Here is a 22,039-nt window from a genome sequence, read left to right as displayed (position 1 = left end):
TTCTTCCATTTGTTTGCATGATGCTCCCTTCTCATTTACCACTCATAGGTGACATCCCGCCTCCTCAGCGTGACCTTTTCTAATCTTCCTATTTAAAGTGGCCTCCTGCCCTCATCAGCCGCCCCCTCACACTTTCTTTGCTATCTGCATAGCAGTATAGCCTAGTGGTGAAGTGCATGTGGTATGGAGCTGGACTCCCCAGGTTCAAACCCTGGCTCTGCTCCTTCAACATGTGACATTGAGAATGCTAATTAGTTTTCTATCCTTAGTTTCTTTGTCTGTAAAATGGAAACAAAAATACTTTAGGAATGTTGTAAGGGCTAACACATGTGAACTATATCATGCCCAGCATATTGCAGTGTTCTGAAATACTGGCTGTTATTAATTTTAGCTATCATTACTTTATGATCTCTAGTTTGTGGTATGAAAAAATTTTTAATCAACATTAAATTATCAAATAATATTGAATTATACTTAATATTGCTTTTTGAACTATATCTCACTCCTGTCACCCTTCTTCCCTCCTGGGATGTGCCCCTCCAAACCAGTAAAAATGAATAAAGGTGAAGAAAGAATGCCGAGAGACAGAAAACAGAAAGGAAGCCCCATGGTTCCTAAAATCTGAAATGCAAAGAATGTGTCTTTCTAGCATTAAAATAACAAGAATCTCAACATCTGTGGTCTGCTTATAGAACTCCAAACTTGCTAAGGCTACATAGTTAGCTAATGAATGCAGCAAGGCAGGGCAATAGAAAATGGTCCTAAGGATAGGGTCTGTTTTCTTTCCCTGAACGCACTCCTTTGTAAGAAGCCTCTATCGGGTAGAGCTAGAGCAGGTGGAGCTGCCCACTTGCCTCTCCTCTGCATCGCACCTGCTAAAGGTTAAGGAGGCTTCACTTGTGCCTTTTAGACTCCAGGACAGCTCAGCTAAAGGTCTTTCTTGGAAGGATCTGCTTCCCCACCTCTCTTGTTTTTCTGAAGAATTAATATCAAAGAAAGTGCCTGACTCTGACTTCTATACAGCTGCTAGTCTCCTGATGGCTTAGGTAAGGTTTTGAAGGCCTAATGATACTGGCTGTTACCATCTGCGATAACACAGCAGTCACCTTAAAGAACTGAACTATCAGAAGTTCTAAATTCTAAAGCTGAGGAAGGTCACAACGGCTGGCCACATTGATGGCACATGCCATTTCCGTTTGCCCTCCCACAGATAATCAATACTGTTTGAGATTGGTTAGTGTGTTGTAAAATTGATAAGATTCCGGTTGCCAAAGGCATTTCATGAATTTCATAGGTCTTAATTTATGTTGCTATAGTAACTGAAACATTGGAATTTCCTGAGATTTGAAGGCTTTTATATCCTTAACCTTAAAATGATGATAATGTAGATTTTGACTGTGGACTTGGTCTTTGCTTGTGAGGAACTTACGTATATCGAGTATTCTATTAATGCTAAGGTGTGACTGCACGTTCCATAAATACAGTTTCGAAATTCAGGTTTCTAATATCCCAACTGATTTTCTCGTCTATGTGTACAAATCTCGGTGGCTAAGATGTTATTAAAACGGACAGACTTTCTCTAAAGAGAAAGGGAGAATTTGAAGGGGAAAGCGAGAGAAGTGGAACTCGCCTAAGTAGCAGTCCTAGAGCACTTGTCTTAAGGACTGATATGAAATTGGCTCACCTTCTCCATTAAAGTGAATTTCCAGCAGGTGCTGAAGCACTTGGCATATTTTTAATCAATGTTTTAAGAAAAGACACTATATTGGGGCTTTTAGTGCACCAGCAATGTCTGAAGTGACAAGGAGAGGTGTAAAGAAGCTCCTGCCTTGAGACAGGAAGATGACTAGGAATCCTATGGGCTCCTCAAGATCACGTGTGTTCATTATATGGACCTAAAGCAGCTGGAAAATTCAATGCAAATTACCTAGGACTGGCCTGAGACAGCAATGTCTCCCCTCCCGGAACCGGCTTACCTTATATCCTGATGATTTGATGTGCACACCGCGTTTGGTCAGAGTAGATTTCATTCGGATGAAAAAGGAACGCTCAAGAGTGTTGTCAGTGGTTAGCAGACTGGGGCTGGTTGACTCCACTGAGGAATACAAAAATACAGACACACACGATTTAGATCTTTACACAGCCCCTCACAGCTACAGCTCAGGTGCAATCCTTGAGTTCACTAAAAATAAATGACTGATGGGTGCTAAGAGCAGTAGTAATCAATTTACCTCATTTAGAAAATGTTTACTTTGCAGAAAATAAAAAAGAAAAATTAATGTATCTAGAGTCACCTCGCTCCAGTTTCTAACAAGAGCTTTTCAGGCCTTTTCACTTCCAGCAGCTGCCTAAGTGGGGTCTAGTCATAAGTAACTGCAGTTTACTTGAGGCTGGGCTGGTGCACATGGAGAGAACTGTCATGAAAAACAAGGACCCGTAGATTTATGAGGTCAACCAAGGTACAGGCAGAGATGCTTCTGATAAAGGGTAAGGAAGGCTTGCTCTTTGTTCTCCCCGATAATCCATTCTTGTGCCATTTGCCTACTGGGAGTTTGGGATCTACTATCAAGGTGGAAGAGTCATGTCCTGACCAATGTCCTCACCCCTCGGAGCTGGTTTTCTTCAACATGGGGAGTAAGAAGCGTAAATAAGACATGGAGGGATAAGAATGGGATATAGAGACAGAAACAAAAACTACTCATGATATCAACTTTCCATTCCTGTCACTTTACAGCAGCTTTCAACCCCAACCCCCTACATAGGAAACAGTCTGTTTTCCTACTTCTCTGCTTCTGATAAGAGGAAACAATGGTTTCCTCTCTTAAACAAGATAGTCACTCTTTCCTTTAATGTGCTTTTAGACTAAGTAGAATGTTTTTGCTTATGAAACTTAAAATGGTAGTTTGCAGTCTTGCTGATGTAAAAACACCTTTATGCAAACAGGTCAGAAGGCAATGTAAAAATCTATTTTCTTTAAAAACAAGCTTCCAAGGTATTTTATAAATTTAAGTGTTTTCTGGCAAAGAAATTAATTTTGGGGTTTTTAAGCCTAATAAATTCTCTAATTTATACTCTTCTTAAATACTATTTTAAAGTTTTTCTTATTCAAAAGTAAAAAAAAAATTGTCCAAGAAACAGGATTTCTTTTCAGTAGCCCTATGCTAACGCTAATTTTCTCTGGAGTAAGGGTAAAGAAATATGTGTAATAAAGAGATTTAAGAATTAAGTATATGTGAAAACAGTTATTAACAAGAGAAAAAAATGGGCAAAACAAGTTTTAAATTTTAGGTATGAAATGCATTCCATATATTTCTAAGGGTGAGTAATCTCTTTTCCGTATTAAACTTAGTGCTCAGATGAAAGAAGAATGAGAGCTACTGTAATAACAGAAACCTTGCTATCTGTGGTCTGGGGCTTTTCTTCTATCATTTTTATCTTAACATGACTATGTTTTCCTATTTTTGTGGCATTTCTATTCTGGGGTGATGGAATCACTGACAGGTGTCCCTTTCTTATGTGTCTCTCTTAAGGTTTTCCTCTTTTTTTTGTTTTAGAGAGCATGAATCTGATGTCATTTTAAATGTACAGCTTTTTATCACTCGAGGGAAAAGCAGAGCCATGTTATATTTAGTACTTTCATTTCTTCTGATTAAATATGAATTACTATGAAATTTTTCTCATCATCTAACACGCCATAATACGCCAACAGCTTTTTAATACACTATATAAGCACAAACTTCTGCTCTAAGAGTTTAATTTGCCCCTCTAATCCAATCACATCAACCTTATTTCTCTTATCAGAGATTCCCATTTTGAATTAAATGAGCTCATTAGTTTTAATCAAAAGCAGAGAGATCAAAACTTAAACGTAAATGCTTTAGATCAGAACTGTCAGTCAGCCGTGCAGTTCTATTTTACTAAAACACAAGATCAGAGACCCTTAGAACCAATTTTTTCTCGTAAGGGATGCCGAGAGCTTGAAGATGCTATATCCTTTTTTTTTTTTTCCTCCCAAGGACAGATTATACATTTAAGGTTAGACTTAATTTATAGCAGTTTTTTTCATCCTGGTGGAAATGGAAAAGTATACCAATCTACTGTTGTTCCTTTCACATTTATTGGCACTGGTCCTCAGAGACTTGAACTAACGTGAAGCCATCAGAACCACACCACAAACTCAGCCTTAAAAATTCAGCTCTGTTCAGCAAGATCATGTTTGCAATTGCTGAGGAAAAATGAAACTTCCCAGAGAAGTGAAATCTGTTTTAGAGCTGGGGTCCTGGAGCCCCTGACCCAGTAAGGGAGGAACTACCAAACTTGTAGAAAGGGTGGGTAATGCAGGCATTGTGAGAAATCATTGTTTTCTATATGGAGAACTGCACAGTAAAACACTTAGAGGGCACATTAGAGACCACAGCATGGGTGCTTCCAGCTGGGTGAAGACACAAGCTTCACGTGAGCTGTGGAGCCAATCACGGCATCGTGCCCTGAATGAGGCAGGAGTATGGCACCATACCACACGTTGCAACAGTAATTGCCTAAACATACAGGGGCAACGTTAATTATACCCAGGACAACCGGTGTAAGAGGGGAGTGTTAAGGTCAGTTTTGCCCCAGTGAAGCTGATATTTAAAATCAAAACTAGTCTTCAAGCTTTATTTCAAGAGCATGTGGTATGGAGAGTCCAAGAGAAGGAGACAGGGCAACCCAGAAAGAGACTGGTTTCTGATGACAATTTCTACTGAAATTCCATGTGACTTCCTACTTCTGAGGAAAGGGGCACAAGTAAGGAGCCACGTTTATTATAATAAAGTCATTCATAGCTCACACACCATGGTCATGGGTTCTCAAGAGCTAGCAAATACCCTTGGTTTATCCCAGCTGTGACAATGGTGTCTCTCATGTGAAAAGACAGATTATCTGCATGTGACAGATGAGAGCAGCAGCTTTAGAAGAGATGCTTTTGAACTGTCTCACGTGAGAGGCGTGATTTTGATGAAGGTTCTATTGGGGGAGATCCAAGGCAGCACGGCCTTGGTGGTGTGTGACCCCACTGTGGCACTGAAGAGAAAGTGTGTGTGTGTGCATGCATGTGCGTGCATGTGTGTGGGATGAGGCGAAGAGAGGATGAGAAGATGGAATAGTGAGAAAAGCCTCCTTAGGAATAGTGCTCTATAAAGACAGTGGCAACAGTTTATGTCTAAGAAGCATTTTAGAGTGCTTTCTAGATATGAAATGCTTTTCTGTCAACTTTTTGAGGCAGGTCACAATTGTTGCATGCTCTGATAAGAAATCTGGGATTTAGAGAAGTTGTATCTGCTGCCTGAGACACAGGAAAAATCTACAGGTAAAGCTGGATTAAGTGGTCAAAGCCCAGTTGTGCCCAGCTCTGCCCTATGAATTATAAACTAGGAGCTGAAAAAAAGAACAAGACCTACACGACTAAAAGCTAAATAAAGAAATATACTCTATTTGGCTCAATCTCAAGGTCTCAACTTTTTAATAAACCTAAATTATCTCAGCTCTTGAAATGTCAGTTTTTGCATATTTTGTAAAATTTACGGGAAAATTTACAGCAAAAGTAGTAATAATTTTTATGTTGGCAAATGCCACCATAATGTGAAATGATATCTGAATTACTCCACATCTGTTCATGATTCCCTGGCTGGTGGTGGGGTTGCTGTTCCCCTTGTTATTATGTAGGGGCAGGAGGTGGTAAAGAAGGCAGAAGGAGGAGGTGTCTGAGAGCCACCTAGTTCTCACTGGGCTGAAACTAGGGCCAGGTTTGTTTGGAACACTTTCAGTATTCTCTCCAGGGTCTCTGTAAGAGTATGAAGCCAACGCCTTTAAAAAGGGCCTTTTTTTCTTTCTCTCTCTCTTTTTTTTTTTTCAAATGAGACAGGGTCTTGCTCTGTCACTCAGGCTGGAGTGCAGTGGCGTGATTATAACTTACTGCAGCCTCAAACTCCTGGACTCAGGCGATTCTCCTGCCTCAGCCTCCTGAGTAGCTGGGATCACAAGTGCGTGCCACCACACCTGGCTATTTTTTAATTTTTAAATGTTTTTTAGTATTTTTTGTAGATGGGGTTTCACCATGTTGCCCAGGGATTCACAGCCTTGGCCCCTCCAAGTGCTGAGATTACAGGTGTGAGCCACCGTGCCCAGCCAAGAACCTTTCTTTTTCAGTATACTTGAAGTGTTTTCACTGTAATTAAAGTGTCAGAACCCTCCAGCCACCATCAAATCCTGATGTGTGAGGGAGAAAAAAAAAGTTTTGAGAAATGTTACTCCTCAGAAGTAAGTAAGGTATTTTTCCTTTTAAAGGAGAAGTGGAGTTGCCATAGGTTGTTAAGACATGAAGTTAAACATATTCTTTTCCCACATCATTGCCTAAATGAATCTTTTCATTTTTAGGTGTTCTGTGCACACAGGACGAACTAAAGAGCAATTATCCAAAATGACTTTAACAAGGCAAAAGAGGTGTTGGTTCATTTTGCAATGATCTTGATAAAGCCAAATTGTTCCACTGGCATATGCTGTCAGCCTTGCTAGAAATGGATGCAGTTTAGGACTTTAGAATGAGTATGTATCCACTGGGATTTGACAAGTTGGTTTTTTCCTTGCAAAATTTTTCCTTATACATGAGAGGACTGCACTTCCTCAGCCACACGGAGTTAGGGATGCTCACGTGGCTTGCTTTAGTCAATGAATGTGAGCAAAAGCCACCTGTCACTTTCAGGTGGAATTTTCAAGAGCCAGTCATGATGTGCTGCTTTCTCTTTTCCTCTGTCCTGGTGACTATTAACAACTTCACCAGCTTGAGTCTTGGAAGACAATGTGAAGCAGAACCCCTGCCAATCCTTATTGAAATAAATCTTTGCTGTAATTTGGGGACTGTTTTTTTTTACTGTAGCATTAAGCTAGCCCATACTGACTAACACAAATACAAAATCTTTATTATTTATTCTTTGAGACATTTATGTTTCCAAGTTCTCCCAGATAGGGGCAGAGCAAGAATATGACAAATGTTTGTCGGACTCCAAAGGTCATGAGGTTGCCAATATACTGTTCTTACAGTTATTTATATACTTATTTTATCTCCATTTAATCTCTTTTGCTAGATATTTGAGGGCAGCAGGGCTAAGATGAGTCTAACTTTGATGCTGTATAGCACTTAGCATGGCTCCTTTTATACAGGTATCCAGATATTTACATCTATATATTGATAGAATCTTTATTCTGGGTATATTATTATTATATGTCTATTTATATATGTGTGTATGTCTGTACATATATAGTAACTAATATTCACTAAATAGTGAATTTAATAAGATCTTCCCAACCTAGTTTCCGAAAAGCAGGACAAGCATGGTAAAAATAAATCTTTCTCATAGAAATTATCCCAGAGGATTTTATGTTTATCCAGGATGACATCTGTGGTAGTTTTAAAATGCTACAAATTCTTCAAAACTCCTCCTTCTAAAAGGTGGAGCTACTACTTCTCCCCTCGAGTTGGTGTGGGCTAAACTTGGTGACCTGCTTTTAATAATGAGCATACGGTGGAATCGATGGTGTGTGATTAGCACAGCAGCTCCCTCCTTGCTCTCTTGGGTCATTCACTCTGATGGAAACCAGTTGCCATGTTGGGACGACACTTAGGCAGTCAGTCTTATGGAAGGGCCAATGTAGCAAGGAACTGAGGCTTCCTACTAACAGTCACTTCAGTGATTTTAGAGCTGGATCATCCAGCTTTAGGTGAACCTTCAGATGACTGTGCTCCGGCTGCCATCTCAATTGCAACCTCATGAGAGACCCTGAGCCAGAGCTACACAGACCAGCTGCTCCTAGATTGCTAACCTGAAGAAACTGTGTGAGATATCTTTGCTTTTTTAAAGCTGTCAATATTTGGGGGTAATTTGTTATCCAATAACAGACAACTCATATAGCATTAATGTAGAACCTCTTTTTGGAAAAATCATAGCCTTTTTTGGATACGTGACGATCATGTTCATGGATAAAACTATGTGGCCCAGCGTGTCCATAACTGGTTGAATTTACATGTGTAGGGCACACTACCTGAAATATTGACTTTTATAAGCAGGGTCTATATTTTCACAAGTAAATGCTCAATTGACTTTTTTAAAATGGGAAATTTGCAAAAGATGTCATCGACAGTGCCATGTACAAGACTGTAAGATATTGAAAGAAAGGAATGATGTCTTACTTGTTTTTTGTTGTCTCTCTTTCCTGTTCTCCAGTCTTCCTTGTGCCTAGGATTGTGCTTTATATAAGTAGGCATTCAGTTACACATGTCAAAATAAAGTGACATTCAGATACTTTCTTTTAAGAAGAATTCTTCACTCTATCCCTGTCACTCTCTCACACACCAAACAATATCATGTCCCAAGAAGGCTTTTTCTCTTGAGGGGAGGGGATCATTAAATCCTCTCCTTGTATTCATCTCTAAGGAAGTGTTTTCTGCAAAGTGTTCTTTTGAGAGTTCTAGGCCAGTGGGTTTGGTAGTTAAAGGGGGGTTGGCCTGATTTCTCCCAGAATTAGAGAATACTTTGTTCTCTGTCTTTTGAGAGTTGGTTTTCATCCCACTGGCCTGTCTTCTACCATGTGCCAGGGCAATTCTGAAGCGGGTAACGGCTCTTAGTATACTACAGTGTGATCCTTGACTACTGGTGGCGAGGCAGTGCCTTCCATTTTCTGCAGTCACAAGTTGTACCGCCCTTTGCAGACTATGCAGTTGCAGCCACTATACTTTGGATCCGCAGTCAGACTCTATCAGCTTCAGTGCTTGCTCTGGAGTCCAACAGAAATGTCTGATATATTTAAATCTCCTTAGGGCTGATTCCTGTCCCTACCCAGTTGTGAGTCTTCAGCATTGTTTAGAAACTTGTGAATCATTAACTGAAACTCTAGAGCATAGCTGTGAAAATAATTGTGATTCAATAATGATGTAATAACCTTCTTTAACAGTAACATCAAAAATAACCCACCTAAAAATATGAAAATAATAGTCTGCCAACCAATGCCACCTGTCAGCATAAAGTCCCTGGCACTATCTGGCCCGTCTCAAATGAGAATCGTAATGCATGAGGTTGCCTTTCAGGTTTCTTGCTCCTGGCAGGGGTTACTACTTGGTGAGACTGTCCCCTGAGGGAGAAGAGAGTGTTTGCTGGCTGCCTGCTGCTCTGCAGTTGGTGTTTGGATGATACCACTCTGGGGAAATATACACAGTGTCAGAGTCAAGCTGCTACCAGTGGGTGTTTCTATACACAACTACTAAGCAACGGGAAAGTTCAAGGGGGAAAAACTGAATATCGTAAGGATCGCCTTTGAGAGTACATGGTATCCAATATGACCCATTCTGCAGCAGGCTGTGCACTCCAAAGGATGTGCCACATGAATACTGCAAGTGAGTGTTTTAAATCTTATTGGAAACTCCCTATAAATGTTGCCACTTGAGGGATGTATTCTGACAGAAAAATATAGCATGTCCTCCTGCGATGCTGCGTGGGTTCCGTTGCCAATATTGCATATGGGATCGAGTGTGGCAATGCTTTTATCACAATATAAAGTGGTTATGAGCCAATTCTTCATATAAAAACACAGTCAATAACATTGAGGGCTTTCCCCCCTTTCTATTTCTTTTATTTCCTTCCATCTTTTTCTTTCTCTTTTCTCTTTTTTTTTTTAATGACAAACATCATGTCAGACAAAGGGCATCAGGACTTAGTCTTTGTACTACAATACAAAATAACAATACATAAACACCTTTGTGAAGGCAGCTCGAAACCCCATGTTTTCTATTAAAAAGTCATGTTCAATCTTCACTGTTGATAGAACTGAATAGCTAACACAGAGAACATTGTATATCAGAAAGGTCAATAGTTATTATGAGCTACAAATATATTTTTTTCTATCCTTCAGGCTGTTTAGCGCATATCACAGCATGAGCAGCTGTCTCCTTTAATGCTTTTAAAATTAGAATCCCAAAGAGGAAGAAAAAATTATGGTTGCAATGATTGCTCTTTGCTTTTGTAAGTTTACTTTAATATACTATTTTATATACATGAATCTTCTCTGCGGCCTATCCATGGGGCAGTAGCTGGTTGCCAGTATCCAGCGGAACCGCCATGTTTATTTTTTTAGCATTCTGGCCAAATCTCCATCTCAGGCACAGATGTTGCCCACATACGGTATTTTAAAACGGAGTTAGATAGAGGAGTCTGGTTACAGAGGCACTTGCAAACACATACACATGCATTCTGCCTTTTCCTTCCTTTAAAGCTCTATTACTAACTACAATACCGTGTGATGAGGAACTGCTCTACAGCACAGGGTGAAAAATCAGGCAGTGATTCAAACCATTGGTACGCAAGTGTCACTCTCCACGTGCAGGCATGTGGACTGAGCGTGCACCTTCTACTATTTTAAAGGTTGATCTTCTGGCTATCCCTGGAACTTCTTGCCCTTACTCAGCACATGACCCTAGAAGACAATATTGTAATTAAACCCATGTAAGCACACATCAAGTGTTTTACTATAGCTCACTTTTTCTTTGTTCAGTTATTTGTTCAGTTACTGAGTAACTAGTGGTCTGGGACCATTCATAACAGTGCTTACCTTTTAGAGGAGGAGCAAAAATGAATACAATAATTTCAGGTGGTGATTAATGCTATAAAGAATAACACAGAGTAAGAGACTAGAGAGTGATGGGAGCCACATTTTGGTTGGGTGGTCACAAGGGCCTCTCTGACATGGTGGCATCTCAGAGGAGACCAAGTCATGGACGTCTGGGTGAAGGAATCATGCCTATCTCCGTGCTCATGATTCTTATGGTAAATTTATGGCTCCAGATTGGTAAAAGGCTTTACAGAAAGCTATTATTTGGATAGCTATGCAGCAGTGACTATGAAATTCTAGAGAAGTTATCTTTTGAATTTTTGTCCAAGATTTGCCTTCAGTGTATGACTTGACATATAGGCCACCAAGGAAATATTTAATGGGCATGATTGATCAGTGTGTCCAGTGCTCTCAGATGTACCCAGTGGTATTGGCAAGTCTTTAGGGATCTCCAGAGAAAGCAGCTTCAGTCAAAAAGTGGGATAAGGATACAGTGAATAAATGATACATTTCTCTTTGGAGAATTTTGGGGGTGAAAATAGAGACTTGAGTATGTTTACTGATGGAGAGGCCAGAGCTTAGAGTTGTCTACATTGGAAATGCTAATTGAAGAATTTAAACCCTAATGGATATTGAATTAGTAATAGAGAAGGAGAGGTGAGCCTTTGAAATGGGGGAAATAAAAAGGAAGAATAAGAGAAAGCGGGAGGTGGAGGGAGAGAGACAGGAGTGTGACAGAAATGGTTCTGAACAACTTAACTTCAATAAAGTAAATAAATTTCAATAAAGTTGTTTGCTAAGATAAAGGAAGTGGAAGAAGGACAGGGTTTTGAGATCAAAGAAAGGCATGAAACAGCCTGTGTAGGGAAAGCATCTGGGATTGATAGAAAATAAGCACTAAGATTATTTAGTAACTAGAAGTTGCCTGGCTTAAATTTCTAGAGATGGGAGCCAGGACAATGGGAATGAAAGGCAACAGGGTGAGGGATTCCAAAGGGTTAAGAGGCAAGTGAAAACTGATGACATGATGAGCTGGAGCCTAGCAAAGGATGGCAGGACAGGAGCGTGGTGACATGAGAGAGGTAGGCAGTAGGGGCTTTGTTCAGAGGGTGAATTCTGAGAATATTGTTTACTGCTTTAAAAAAGTTTATATAAATAGATATGTCCAGAGAAAATTTTGAAAACATGAAGTATAAATAAGAAAATTTAAAAAAATCCCCATAATGTTATCACTCAGCTATAGTCACTAGTAACCCCAATGTGTTTTCTTGCAATCTTATTTACCATTTATTGATAAATTTATTTCAAAATTGGGATAAAACCTGTGTCTGCCTAATCTTTTAATGTTAAAAAGTCATAGCTTACTATGTGGTAATAACCATACTTTTATTTTTTATATTTATTTATTTATTTTTTATTATACTTCAAGTTCTAGGGTATATGTGCCCAACGTGCAGGTTTGTTACATAAGTATACATGTGCTATGTTGGTGTGCTGCACCCATTAACTCGTCATTTACATTAGGTAATAACCATACTTTTATTAGACACTGTTAGGGGAATAAATGGATGTTGGGGTTCTAGGGGCCTTGGCTGCAAATCAGTTTTTTTAAACAAATTTTTAAAGAACATTACAGTATCTGTATTTGTCCATATTATTACATCACTTTCAAAGACATTATTTTTTAGTGGCTGTGCAATATTTCATTGCATGGTAATGAATTTCTTTGAAATTAATCTTTCAACTTTCTTATCTCTTAGGATGAATTTCTAGAATGAGTATGACTGGGGCTGAGCTTTTAAAAAAGCTCTTAATACACACAGACAAATTGATTTCCAGAAAAGTTGCACTGTACCAGTTTGCATGTCTATCAGTAATATTTAATGGTGTTCATATTATTGCCCCTTTAAAGATTTGTTTTTTTTGGAGAGAAAACATTAAATTACCAGAAGATAACAGAGATGATATTTACGGGGGTCTCTGTGATAAGAAATGTGTAAAAACATCTCACATGTTTTTAATATGCATTTTTTGTTGTTTCTGAGATTGGTGTCTCACTCTGTCACCCAGGCAAGAGTGCAGTGGTCCAATCACAGCTAGCTGTAGCCTCGACCTCCAAGGTTCAGGTGATCCTCTGCTTCAGCCTCCCGAGTAGCTGGGACTACAGGTGGGCGCCACCACGCCTGGCTACTTTTTGTGTTTTTTGAAGAAACAGGGTTTCACCATGTTGCCCAAGCTGGTCTTGAACTCCTGGGCTCAAGGGATCCACCTGCCTTGGTCTCCCAAAGTGCTAGGATTACAGACGTGAGCTGCTGCACCTGGCAATTGGCATTTTTATTTCTATTGAGGATGGATTATGTTTGAATACATATTTATTGGCCAGTTGAATTTTTAAATGAATCACATATTTATGTTCTGTATTTTCTAATTGGGTTTTTAGTGTTTTCCTGATCAATCTGAATGACCTACATATATATTAAGGATATTAACTCCGACATATTTCTTGCAAATACATCCCATTTTTTTGCTTTTTACTTTTGTTTATGATATACATAAATGCATATGTTTTAAAATTTTATATTGAGTAGTCTATACATTTTTTTCCTTTGTGACTTTTGCTCAAATTTTTTAACAGGTATTTGAGATTTTGAAAATGAAGCCTGGTTAAAGTCCAAGGTTTGATCGTGCTACGCGTGCTAAAGATAAGGTAAAAAAATGGATGTATATATTTTTAAGTTTTGGCAGTCAAGGAACTGTGTGTTGAATGGTTACCCATCATGGAAACTCTCATTCTGACATCCGTTTGCCTCCTTGAGCTGAGGGGTACACAGGAAGGCTGTGGAGCATGAGCTGACATCTTTGAGGAAGTTCAGGGAGTGATGTGAGTGTTGATAGACAATGGCATTAAGAACAGAGAAAGAATGCTTTTCTTTTTTCTTTTCTTTCTTTCTTTTTTTTTTTTTTTTTTGAGAGGAGGTATTTAAGCAAAGATCTTAGGGAAATAGTGTGGAAGTGGCAGCAGAAGCAGTGCATGGTGACCACTTCTCTTTCATACAGGGACATTCAGGGACATAGGACTCTGAACTGGACAGTTGCACTGGAGAGGGTTAGAGAGTAGTGGCTGCCAAGAAAGAAAAGTCTCAGTGAGGGTGAAGAGGCAGATGTGAGGCTTGTGGAAAAGTTAGTGGCTAAGGAGAGTTTACTCCTAATTAACCTTGCTGAATAAAATACAGGATACCCCATTGCATTTGAATTTCAGGTAAACAACAAATGATTTTTTTAGTATGATCCAAATATTGCATATAAATTCCAAATTGAATGGGGAATCCTATATTTGGTAAATCTGGCAGCCCTTTTCCTAGAAGAATAAAGATTTAATGTGACACAGAGGAAGGGTTTTGCATGAGTGCAGTCTTATGCTTAACAGGGATGACAAATGGAAGAGTTTAGAAGATTGGCCCGAGACACATTTCTTTAATGGAGTGAATGCTGAGTGACTGGAGCTTTCTCACTGGAAGGTACTAGAGAACTAAGCAATTATTGAGAATTCAAGTAAAATCTGGTGTGATGATGTGGCTTTTTCAAATTTGCCATCTTAGGTATGGGGTCTGACACAATGGCCAATTTTAATTTTCCCGTGTGAGTGTGTATATTCTGGAGATATAAGGGGTCTCAGGTGGGCAGGTCTCCACAAATATCTCCTGAATCAGTATCTTCTGTTAATTAATTAATTTTTTTCATATAGGAGAAATTTGACTGGGCAGCTAGGATTTGTTGGTTTTATTATGGCTCAATTCCAGCACATCTTGAAATGGTTATTTTTCAAATGTTTTTAGTTAGAAGTACCATATTAAATCCATCATCAATAAAGAATCGAGGGTTATTTATTGGAGAATATTCTTAGTAACATTATTTATACTTTGTAATAATTTAGAGAAGCCAGAAATGAGAGATAACCCAATAATTATCTATATCTGTTATTTTGCTAATGAATCTCTATTTTTGACATCTTTAATTAAGCTAATTTTCCTTTCTCTCATGATCCTAATAAGTTTCAATGACCACTGCTCCATCTTAATACCTAAACAAAGTCATCTAATCTTTTGCAAGAAGTAGCTCTGCCTTAAAACAGGGCTTCATCATTATAACCTTGGTCTGCTAATATATGTGTAGGCATCATTTCCGTATCTGAACTCGACATTAGGTCATTTGTATATATTCTTCAAGGTTATGAATAATCTTCCCAAGTGGAGGGGATAAAAAAGCAGTCATTAAAAAAATCCATTTATATAGCTTGCAGTTATTCTTGCCCTAGAATTACCCCCCTTTCCTTCAGTTAAAAAAGATAAAGGATATTGCTGATGGTGATGGGGAAAATGGGGTTGAAGCAGCGTTTTCTCAAACCATGGGCAAAACAAATTTGTTGATATTAATTATGTCCCTTTTTCTTGCTTCATGAAACAAAGTGATCTCTTCAAATATAGCTTTCCAATGACATACTTGATGATGTTTTTACCATGAACACTTTGATGTTATGTTGGATGGCTTCTGGGTCTAAATTGTATATTCTATAATGCCAAATAAGAATTTTTAAAACTGGCATGACACATTCCTGTTGCCTGGGAGCTGAATGCTCCCACTGCATTTGTCATAATTGTTTTGTGGTTAATCCTCTCAACAGCAGGGACTCCAGGTATTTATGGTTGCCCTTGTTCTGGGGTCTTCAATTATTTGACCTGACGTGAGAATGAATCCATCAGTATCAGTAGGCTGTCCTTTGCCCATTTCTCCATTTTATTATTGCATTTATCCCTAACAAATTCCATTTGCATGTCATTAGTAAAGTTCTCCGTATTTTTCAATAGCTTGAGAAGCTGCATTTTGGAAATGACATAAAGGTTCAGATCATATACGTAGTGCTTATCCTCATGTTTTACTCAAATCTATGACCTGCATTCTTTAGTTTCCTTCTTAATCATTTCAGTTACAAGCAAAATGAAACCTAAATAAATTTTCTTGAAATAGTCAATGATTTACACATAAAATACTTGACATAGAGCACACTTTTCTTCCCTTTAAAATATTTTCGATTCATTGTGCAAATAATACACAGGTATTATGATTACTACTAATGTTAACTGTCTGCATGGGAGACAATATTGCTTTTAGTCTCTTCTGGTAAGTGTTTTATGTGATTTTTTTGGGGTGTTAAAATTACGCATGCTAAAATCACAAGTCATATTCTTTAAATTATGAACATCTAATATAATTGACCAACTAGCCCATATCTAAAGCTGAAAGTAAAATATGTAAACCCAACCTAGAAAGGTCCTTATTCTGAAAGCTATGTGTTGCCCTTCAAAGTTTTTTTGTTGTTGATGCCAACAACCAATATCTACAATCTTTTCTCTAACGGAATACCTCTCCCCGACCAGGTAAGATAGCAGTGTGTATGTAAGTAATTTAGGGGAAGACAGAGGTGGTCTTAAAGGTGAAAGAAAGGAAGAAAAGAAATTATCTTTCCACCAAAAGAATTCACTTACTTTAAAAAAGAGTATTCTCTCTTATATGATTTGAAGTCTAACATTTTAGGAGACTCATGTAAGTTCAAAAATATAAAAATAACAATAGAAATTCTTGCTATTTTGACAATTATTTTCTACTTCATTTTTGGCTTGTTGGGGAAGAAAGAAGCATTTAGATACATGCAGAACATGTAATCGCAGGATTTTCCATATTTATATATTTTCTTCTCTACATTGTATTTTCACTACCCAAGAGCCCAGGCTGTTATTTTTTTTCCCGAAGTCTGAAGATCACCCCATGGATTAACAAATGATTGAGGATTCTCTCTTAAAAGACTCTTTAAAAAACTGTCAGAATCAGCCTGAGACAAAGATTTATTATGAACTATTTAAAGGGCTTAATATATGTATCCCCAATGAGCCCTTGGAGCAAACTAAAAAGGAATAGTGGAATTCTCAAAGAATAGGAAAAATTCTCCAATGCCCCACTTTCTTCACACCATGATTACTGTTTACTCAAAGGATAAAATGCCTAACCTGTCACACAAAGTCTTCAGAAGCCACAGTCCTGCTGATGTACAGTAAAAACAATACAATAAAGACCGACAGTAATGTGCTTGAGAAAGGCAGCTGTAATTTACTTTCTAACCTGTTCACTAACACACTAATGTGGCTACATCTTGTAGCAGGAGCTGATCCCTGACCCACGTAGCAATCAAACAACTACCCAAGTGTTGGCTGTCACAGAAGCTGGGACCGTCACCTTAATTACACGTTCCTGGATAACAAACCTTCCCTTAATGAGCAACTTTTCTCTTACGTGTGTTCCAACTCACCCCTCTGTCCTTGAAAAGGCCCATTGCCAATCACTGCAGTTGGAATCTGTGAAGCATATTCATAAGTATTCTTCCTAACAGGTAATAAATACTACCTGAGCAGGCTGTTTGCTTTATGAGAATGCCAAGATATAATTAAAATTATAGCCTTGTACTCCTGGGAGGCTCTAGAGAAGAATCACTCAGCACAAAAGGGAAAGTTTTCGATGAACTTGCAACTAAGCTTTTTTCTCTTTTATTGGTAATAATAATATTATTATTGTAATGACTATCTTCTTTGGAACTTATATTTGGCAATGAGATTTGTTCCTCTTAATGTAATTTCTACACTAGCTTTTCTTTTTTTTAGACATGAAATCTCTTTATTTTCTTATTATAAAACTCCCAAATTCTGTTATTATCTGCCAAGGATGCCCTGACAATTAACACAGGCAACAAGGAGGGTCTTACAAGGAGGTTTTGCAAATACCTTGAGAAGAAAGAGTGCCTTTCTATGGAAAGAAGACCTTTAGCATTGAGGACAAAGAGCAAGACAATCTTTACCATATGACGGTTCACTTCCCTAATGACACTAGCTCAGTGTGAGTTTGAGACTAGTCCATCAGAAAGGCAAATGGTACAGGCTGGTGACTCGTTGAAGGGAAGGAAAGGGCTTGGAACCAGGTTTGTTGGTTCAACTTCCATTTTATTTTAATCTCCTTAAGACTCCGCTTCTTTTCTCTTTAAATGTGTGGATATATTTTCTCTGTTAGACAGTTTTGGCACTGTTTGGTAAGGCATATATAGCATATGTATTTAGAAAATATATTGTATTTAGAAAGCTCTAATGTATTTGCTTTGAGTAAACATTTACAGTGGAATATATGAACTAATCCATGTAAATCACTTAGCTTGGCACGTGATAAACACCAAGTAAATGTAAGCTTTCATGGTTGTAGTTGGTATTGCTAATATCTCCACAGCTATTTCTGACATCTGTTTTTAGGCTTACTGGGTGGATCAAGGAACAGGAAAGAATAGTAATGCTCGATAGTCTGCTGGGTCCCAGAGCAGCAAATCCCATCCTGGAATAACAACACGGGTACCACTGGACAGGATGATGACCACAGATTTGGAGAGCAGCAGTGTCCATGGGAGTTGGACATATGCCACGGAATTGGGAAGTTTGTGTCGTAGGCCAGGCTTAGCAACTGGGGATAGCTCTACAGTCTCGCTCTGTCACCAAGGTTGTAGTGTAGTGGTGTGAACACGGCTCACTGCAGCCTTGACCTCCTGGGATCAAGCAATCCTCCAACCTCAGCCTCCCAAGTAGCTTGGACTACAGATGCACACCACCACACCTGGCTAGTTTTTTGTATTTTTTGTAGAGATGGGGTCTTGCTACGTTACCCGGGGCTGGTCTTGAACTCCTGGGCTCAATTGATCCTCCTGCCTTGGCTTCCCAAAGTGCTGTCATTACAGGTGTGAGCCACTGTACCTGGCAGCAGCTTTACAGCCTTGTGTGAGTTATGCATCTCCTCAACAACCATTCCCTTTTCCCTACGAAGGGCATAATATTATGTGACTTGCCTAACTTCGGGAGGTTGTACAATCAAATAAATCCACGTGAAGGTAAAGTTTGATAAATGTAAGTTAAATTTGACCAGCAAACATTTGTTGAGCGCTTCTGAGGTACCTGGCACTGTGATACCATATCAAATGTGAATCCGATTAATACTGGAAAAACAATCTATGTATACACACGTTACTACTTTGTTCTTGAAATTCAGGTGTGAGCTAATACTTCAGTTTATGCTATCATCAACATGATTTTGGATAACAGATTTCTAGGCTGATAAATTTCAGAAATGGATAGGTGTCACGAACCTGACTATAAGATAGCAAGAAAATTTTACAGTCACTGGTTTTACTAGAAAATGGTACAGAATAAATGTGAACATGAGAAAATGTAAATGCAAAAAAGGAGAATTAGGCAAGGAATAAAAATGATGAAAAAGAAAGATGTAGGGTAGCAAGAAAGAAACTAGAGAAGACTGACAAGATAAAGACAAAGGACTAAGGGATGAGAAAAATACATAAAAATTACACAGACAAAGTGACAACAAAATATACAAAACAAGAACCCAGGCACATTAAGGAAATAAGGGGAAAAAGAAGAATGAAAAGAACAGGAACGCTATTCTTATAACCACATCGTAGCTTGAGTTTGCAAGTCAGCAGCTGCTGGTTTGGCGTTGCATGTGCCAAAGACCTGTGTTTTCCCCAGGCCTACAAAACTGGAAAAGCATGAATCAACATGTATTGGGTACTCACTTAAAAAAAAAAAACCCATTACAAAAGCAGGTATTCCAAAAATTGCAACCATTATAATTTTATACCTCAAAGCTGGGTGACTGGCTAGACTTTCTCAATAACTATTTTATTTTGTGTATACCAGCTTTGAGGTAGAGGGGGATTAGGATTAACGCCAGGTGATTTACCTATACATTTAATTTAGTTGTCACAGCACTCTTTGAGACAAGCACCTTTATTTTCCCTATTTTAAAGAGGATCTGTTGTCTATGACCATGTACTTTAAAACACCCACTGTTGCTTATATAGCATGGCCTAAACGGAATCTAGATTTGGTCATTGTAATTCACTTAGAAATCTTTAGCTTTCTGTCGGGGTCTCTCCTGCAACATATTTCACAGTCCTTCCTTGGGCATAGAAAGAAATATATGAGAATGCAGGCAAAAAGATGGCAGGAATTTGGGGTGATTTTAATTTTTACTTTATTTTCCAGATTTTATGAAATGAGTATTTATTATTCTATAATAATACCTATCTCTATGTACTTAAGTTTGTGTGTTTAAGGGGTTGGTGCTTGCATTATCCAGAACTTCCCTGAAATATTCACTTTCACCCCGCTCTGAACAGTTCGGATTTCAGGGAGAAGTTGTTATTGAACATCAATAATTAGAGCGCTTAACTTGCCCCTTCTCAGAAAGAAGGAATCATTGTGTCTATGTCACTAAACTCTAGGACTCCTTCCTACCTTTTGTCACTGAGGAAACTGGTTTTCCTCTCCTTGCGATTTTTTTTTTTTTGGCCATGATCAGATGGAAAAAGCCCAAGAATGCTTAGGTTATTCAACAAACTTACATAATTCATAAGTTTATGTCAATCGTACAGTGGTTTTCAAGCAGGAAATGGTTTCTCTGGCAAAACCCCCTCTAACAACATCAACTCCCATTCCCTCTCTACTCAGTGCCTTCTTTGAGTGCTGTCATTTTAGGAGCTAGCCCTTTACAGAAACCTGCTTTCAAAACATTTTAGAGTCATATTTCTTTCCTTAAACATTTTATAACACATTTAAATGCAACACAACACTTTTCAAAAGATTGAATTAAAAATGTAAAGATTATATATGGATATAAGAGATGAGAGATGTAAAGGAAATGCTACACAGTTGATGGCAGCTGAGGGTGCATAGGAGGGTAGAGAAAATGAGCCATCGTCGGGTGGGGGCGGTGCTCAGAAACAACAGCAACAAAAAGGACATGCAGACTAAAAGAAGGGGCAGAACGACCAGGAAAATACTCCAAAACACAAAAAAGGATGAGAATTCGCTTATATGTCGTATCTAGAACAGGCAAACTCATAGGGGAAGAAAGTAGAATACAGATTACCAAGGATTTCCAGCGGGAAAAATGGGAAGTTACTGTTTAATGGGTACAGGGTTTCGGTTTAGGATGATGAAACAGTTCTAGAGACAGGGGTGGTGGTTGCACAACAATGTGAATGTACTTAATGCCACTGAAATGTATGCTTAAAAATGGCAAAATGATAACTTTTATGTCATGTATATTTTACCACAAATAAGGGACTAGAACATATACTAATGAAACATGACATACTAATGAGACAAAAAACAGATGAAAAGAAAATAAAAGCAAAAGTAGACATAGAGAAGGAAAAACAAGAAAAACAAGATAGGGAAGAATCATGATACAAAGGGTGGAGAGAATGAAAAGCTGTGGTTTCCATGACGGCTAAGATGAAACAGTAGCTGGAGTACCATATTCCAATTATTGATCGTTCAGCAGATATGTATGAAGCACTTACACTCTGCTGGGCAGTTGGGATACAGAAGTGAATTGTATGGATACTGTCTCTAACCAGTAGTATCTGTGTGGAGACAGGTTACAAAGACCAATGAGATAGTGGTCTTGCCCCCAAGGAGTTCATGGTCAGTGTTTGTATTAGTCTGTTCTCACACTGCTGTAAGGACACACCCAAGACTGGGTAATTTATAAAGAAAAAGAGGTTTAATGGACTCACAGTTCCACATGGATGAGGAGGCCTCACAATCATGGTGGACGGCGAGGGAGGAGCAAAGGCATGACTTACATGACAGAAGGCAAAAGAACATGCACAGTGGAACTGCTCTTTATAAAACCATCAAATCTTGTGAGACTTATTCAACTACCATAAGAAAACAGCGCAGGAAAAACCCACTCCCATGATTCAATTACCTCCCACTGGGTCCCTCGAATGACACGTGGGGATTATGGGAGCTACAGTTAAGATGAGATTTGGGTGGGGACACAGTCAAACCATATCTGTGTTTATTAAACTTTATTTTGTAGATAAATTAGTACATTTAATGAGGCCCAGACTTGTGATGGAGGCTGGAATCGTAGCCCAAATTAAGCATGCACTGTGACTGGCACCATTAGCCCATTCCAACACAGATGTATAGAGCTAGCTGATCTAGAACAATCTCCCCATGTACAGGCAAGAGCAGGGGAGAGTAAGCGACCTCCCAGGTTTATCCTGTTCCCCAGGAACAGAGTTGGGAGTACAACTCTAAGGAGTCTCCTTACTCCCAGCCCAATGCTCATTTAATTAATATGGATTTAAAATACTGAAAAACAACCCACTTCAATTAGCAATCAGGACAGTAAAGGTGATTCACACTATGCCATCAAGTGCCAACGACTTATTGAAATAAACAGAACCAGAGAGGGTTTACTTTCAAGGACTCAAAGGTCATTATTT

General features: G+C 38.7%; 1 protein-coding gene across 13 annotated transcripts in view; it reads right to left on the bottom strand.

The window, feature by feature from the left end:
* NPAS3 (neuronal PAS domain protein 3) overlaps positions 1 to 22,039 on the bottom strand; it is an 867,158-nt gene that overhangs the window by 65,530 nt on the left and 779,589 nt on the right. For all 13 annotated transcript variants that reach the window (XM_034937407.2, XM_034937408.2, XM_055097464.1 and 10 more), the window contains one exon: positions 1,977 to 2,095. In XM_034937407.2, coding sequence (XP_034793298.2) covers positions 1,977 to 2,095 — 119 coding nt within the window. The remainder of the gene's footprint in view (positions 1 to 1,976; positions 2,096 to 22,039) is intronic.

This window comes from Pan paniscus, chromosome 15 (genome assembly GCF_029289425.2).
Source record: "Pan paniscus chromosome 15, NHGRI_mPanPan1-v2.0_pri, whole genome shotgun sequence".
In the NCBI taxonomy this organism is placed as follows: Eukaryota; Metazoa; Chordata; class Mammalia; order Primates; family Hominidae; genus Pan; species Pan paniscus.
The sequence above is the reverse complement of the archived record's forward strand: the minus strand, read 5'-3'. Positions and strand labels throughout refer to the sequence as shown.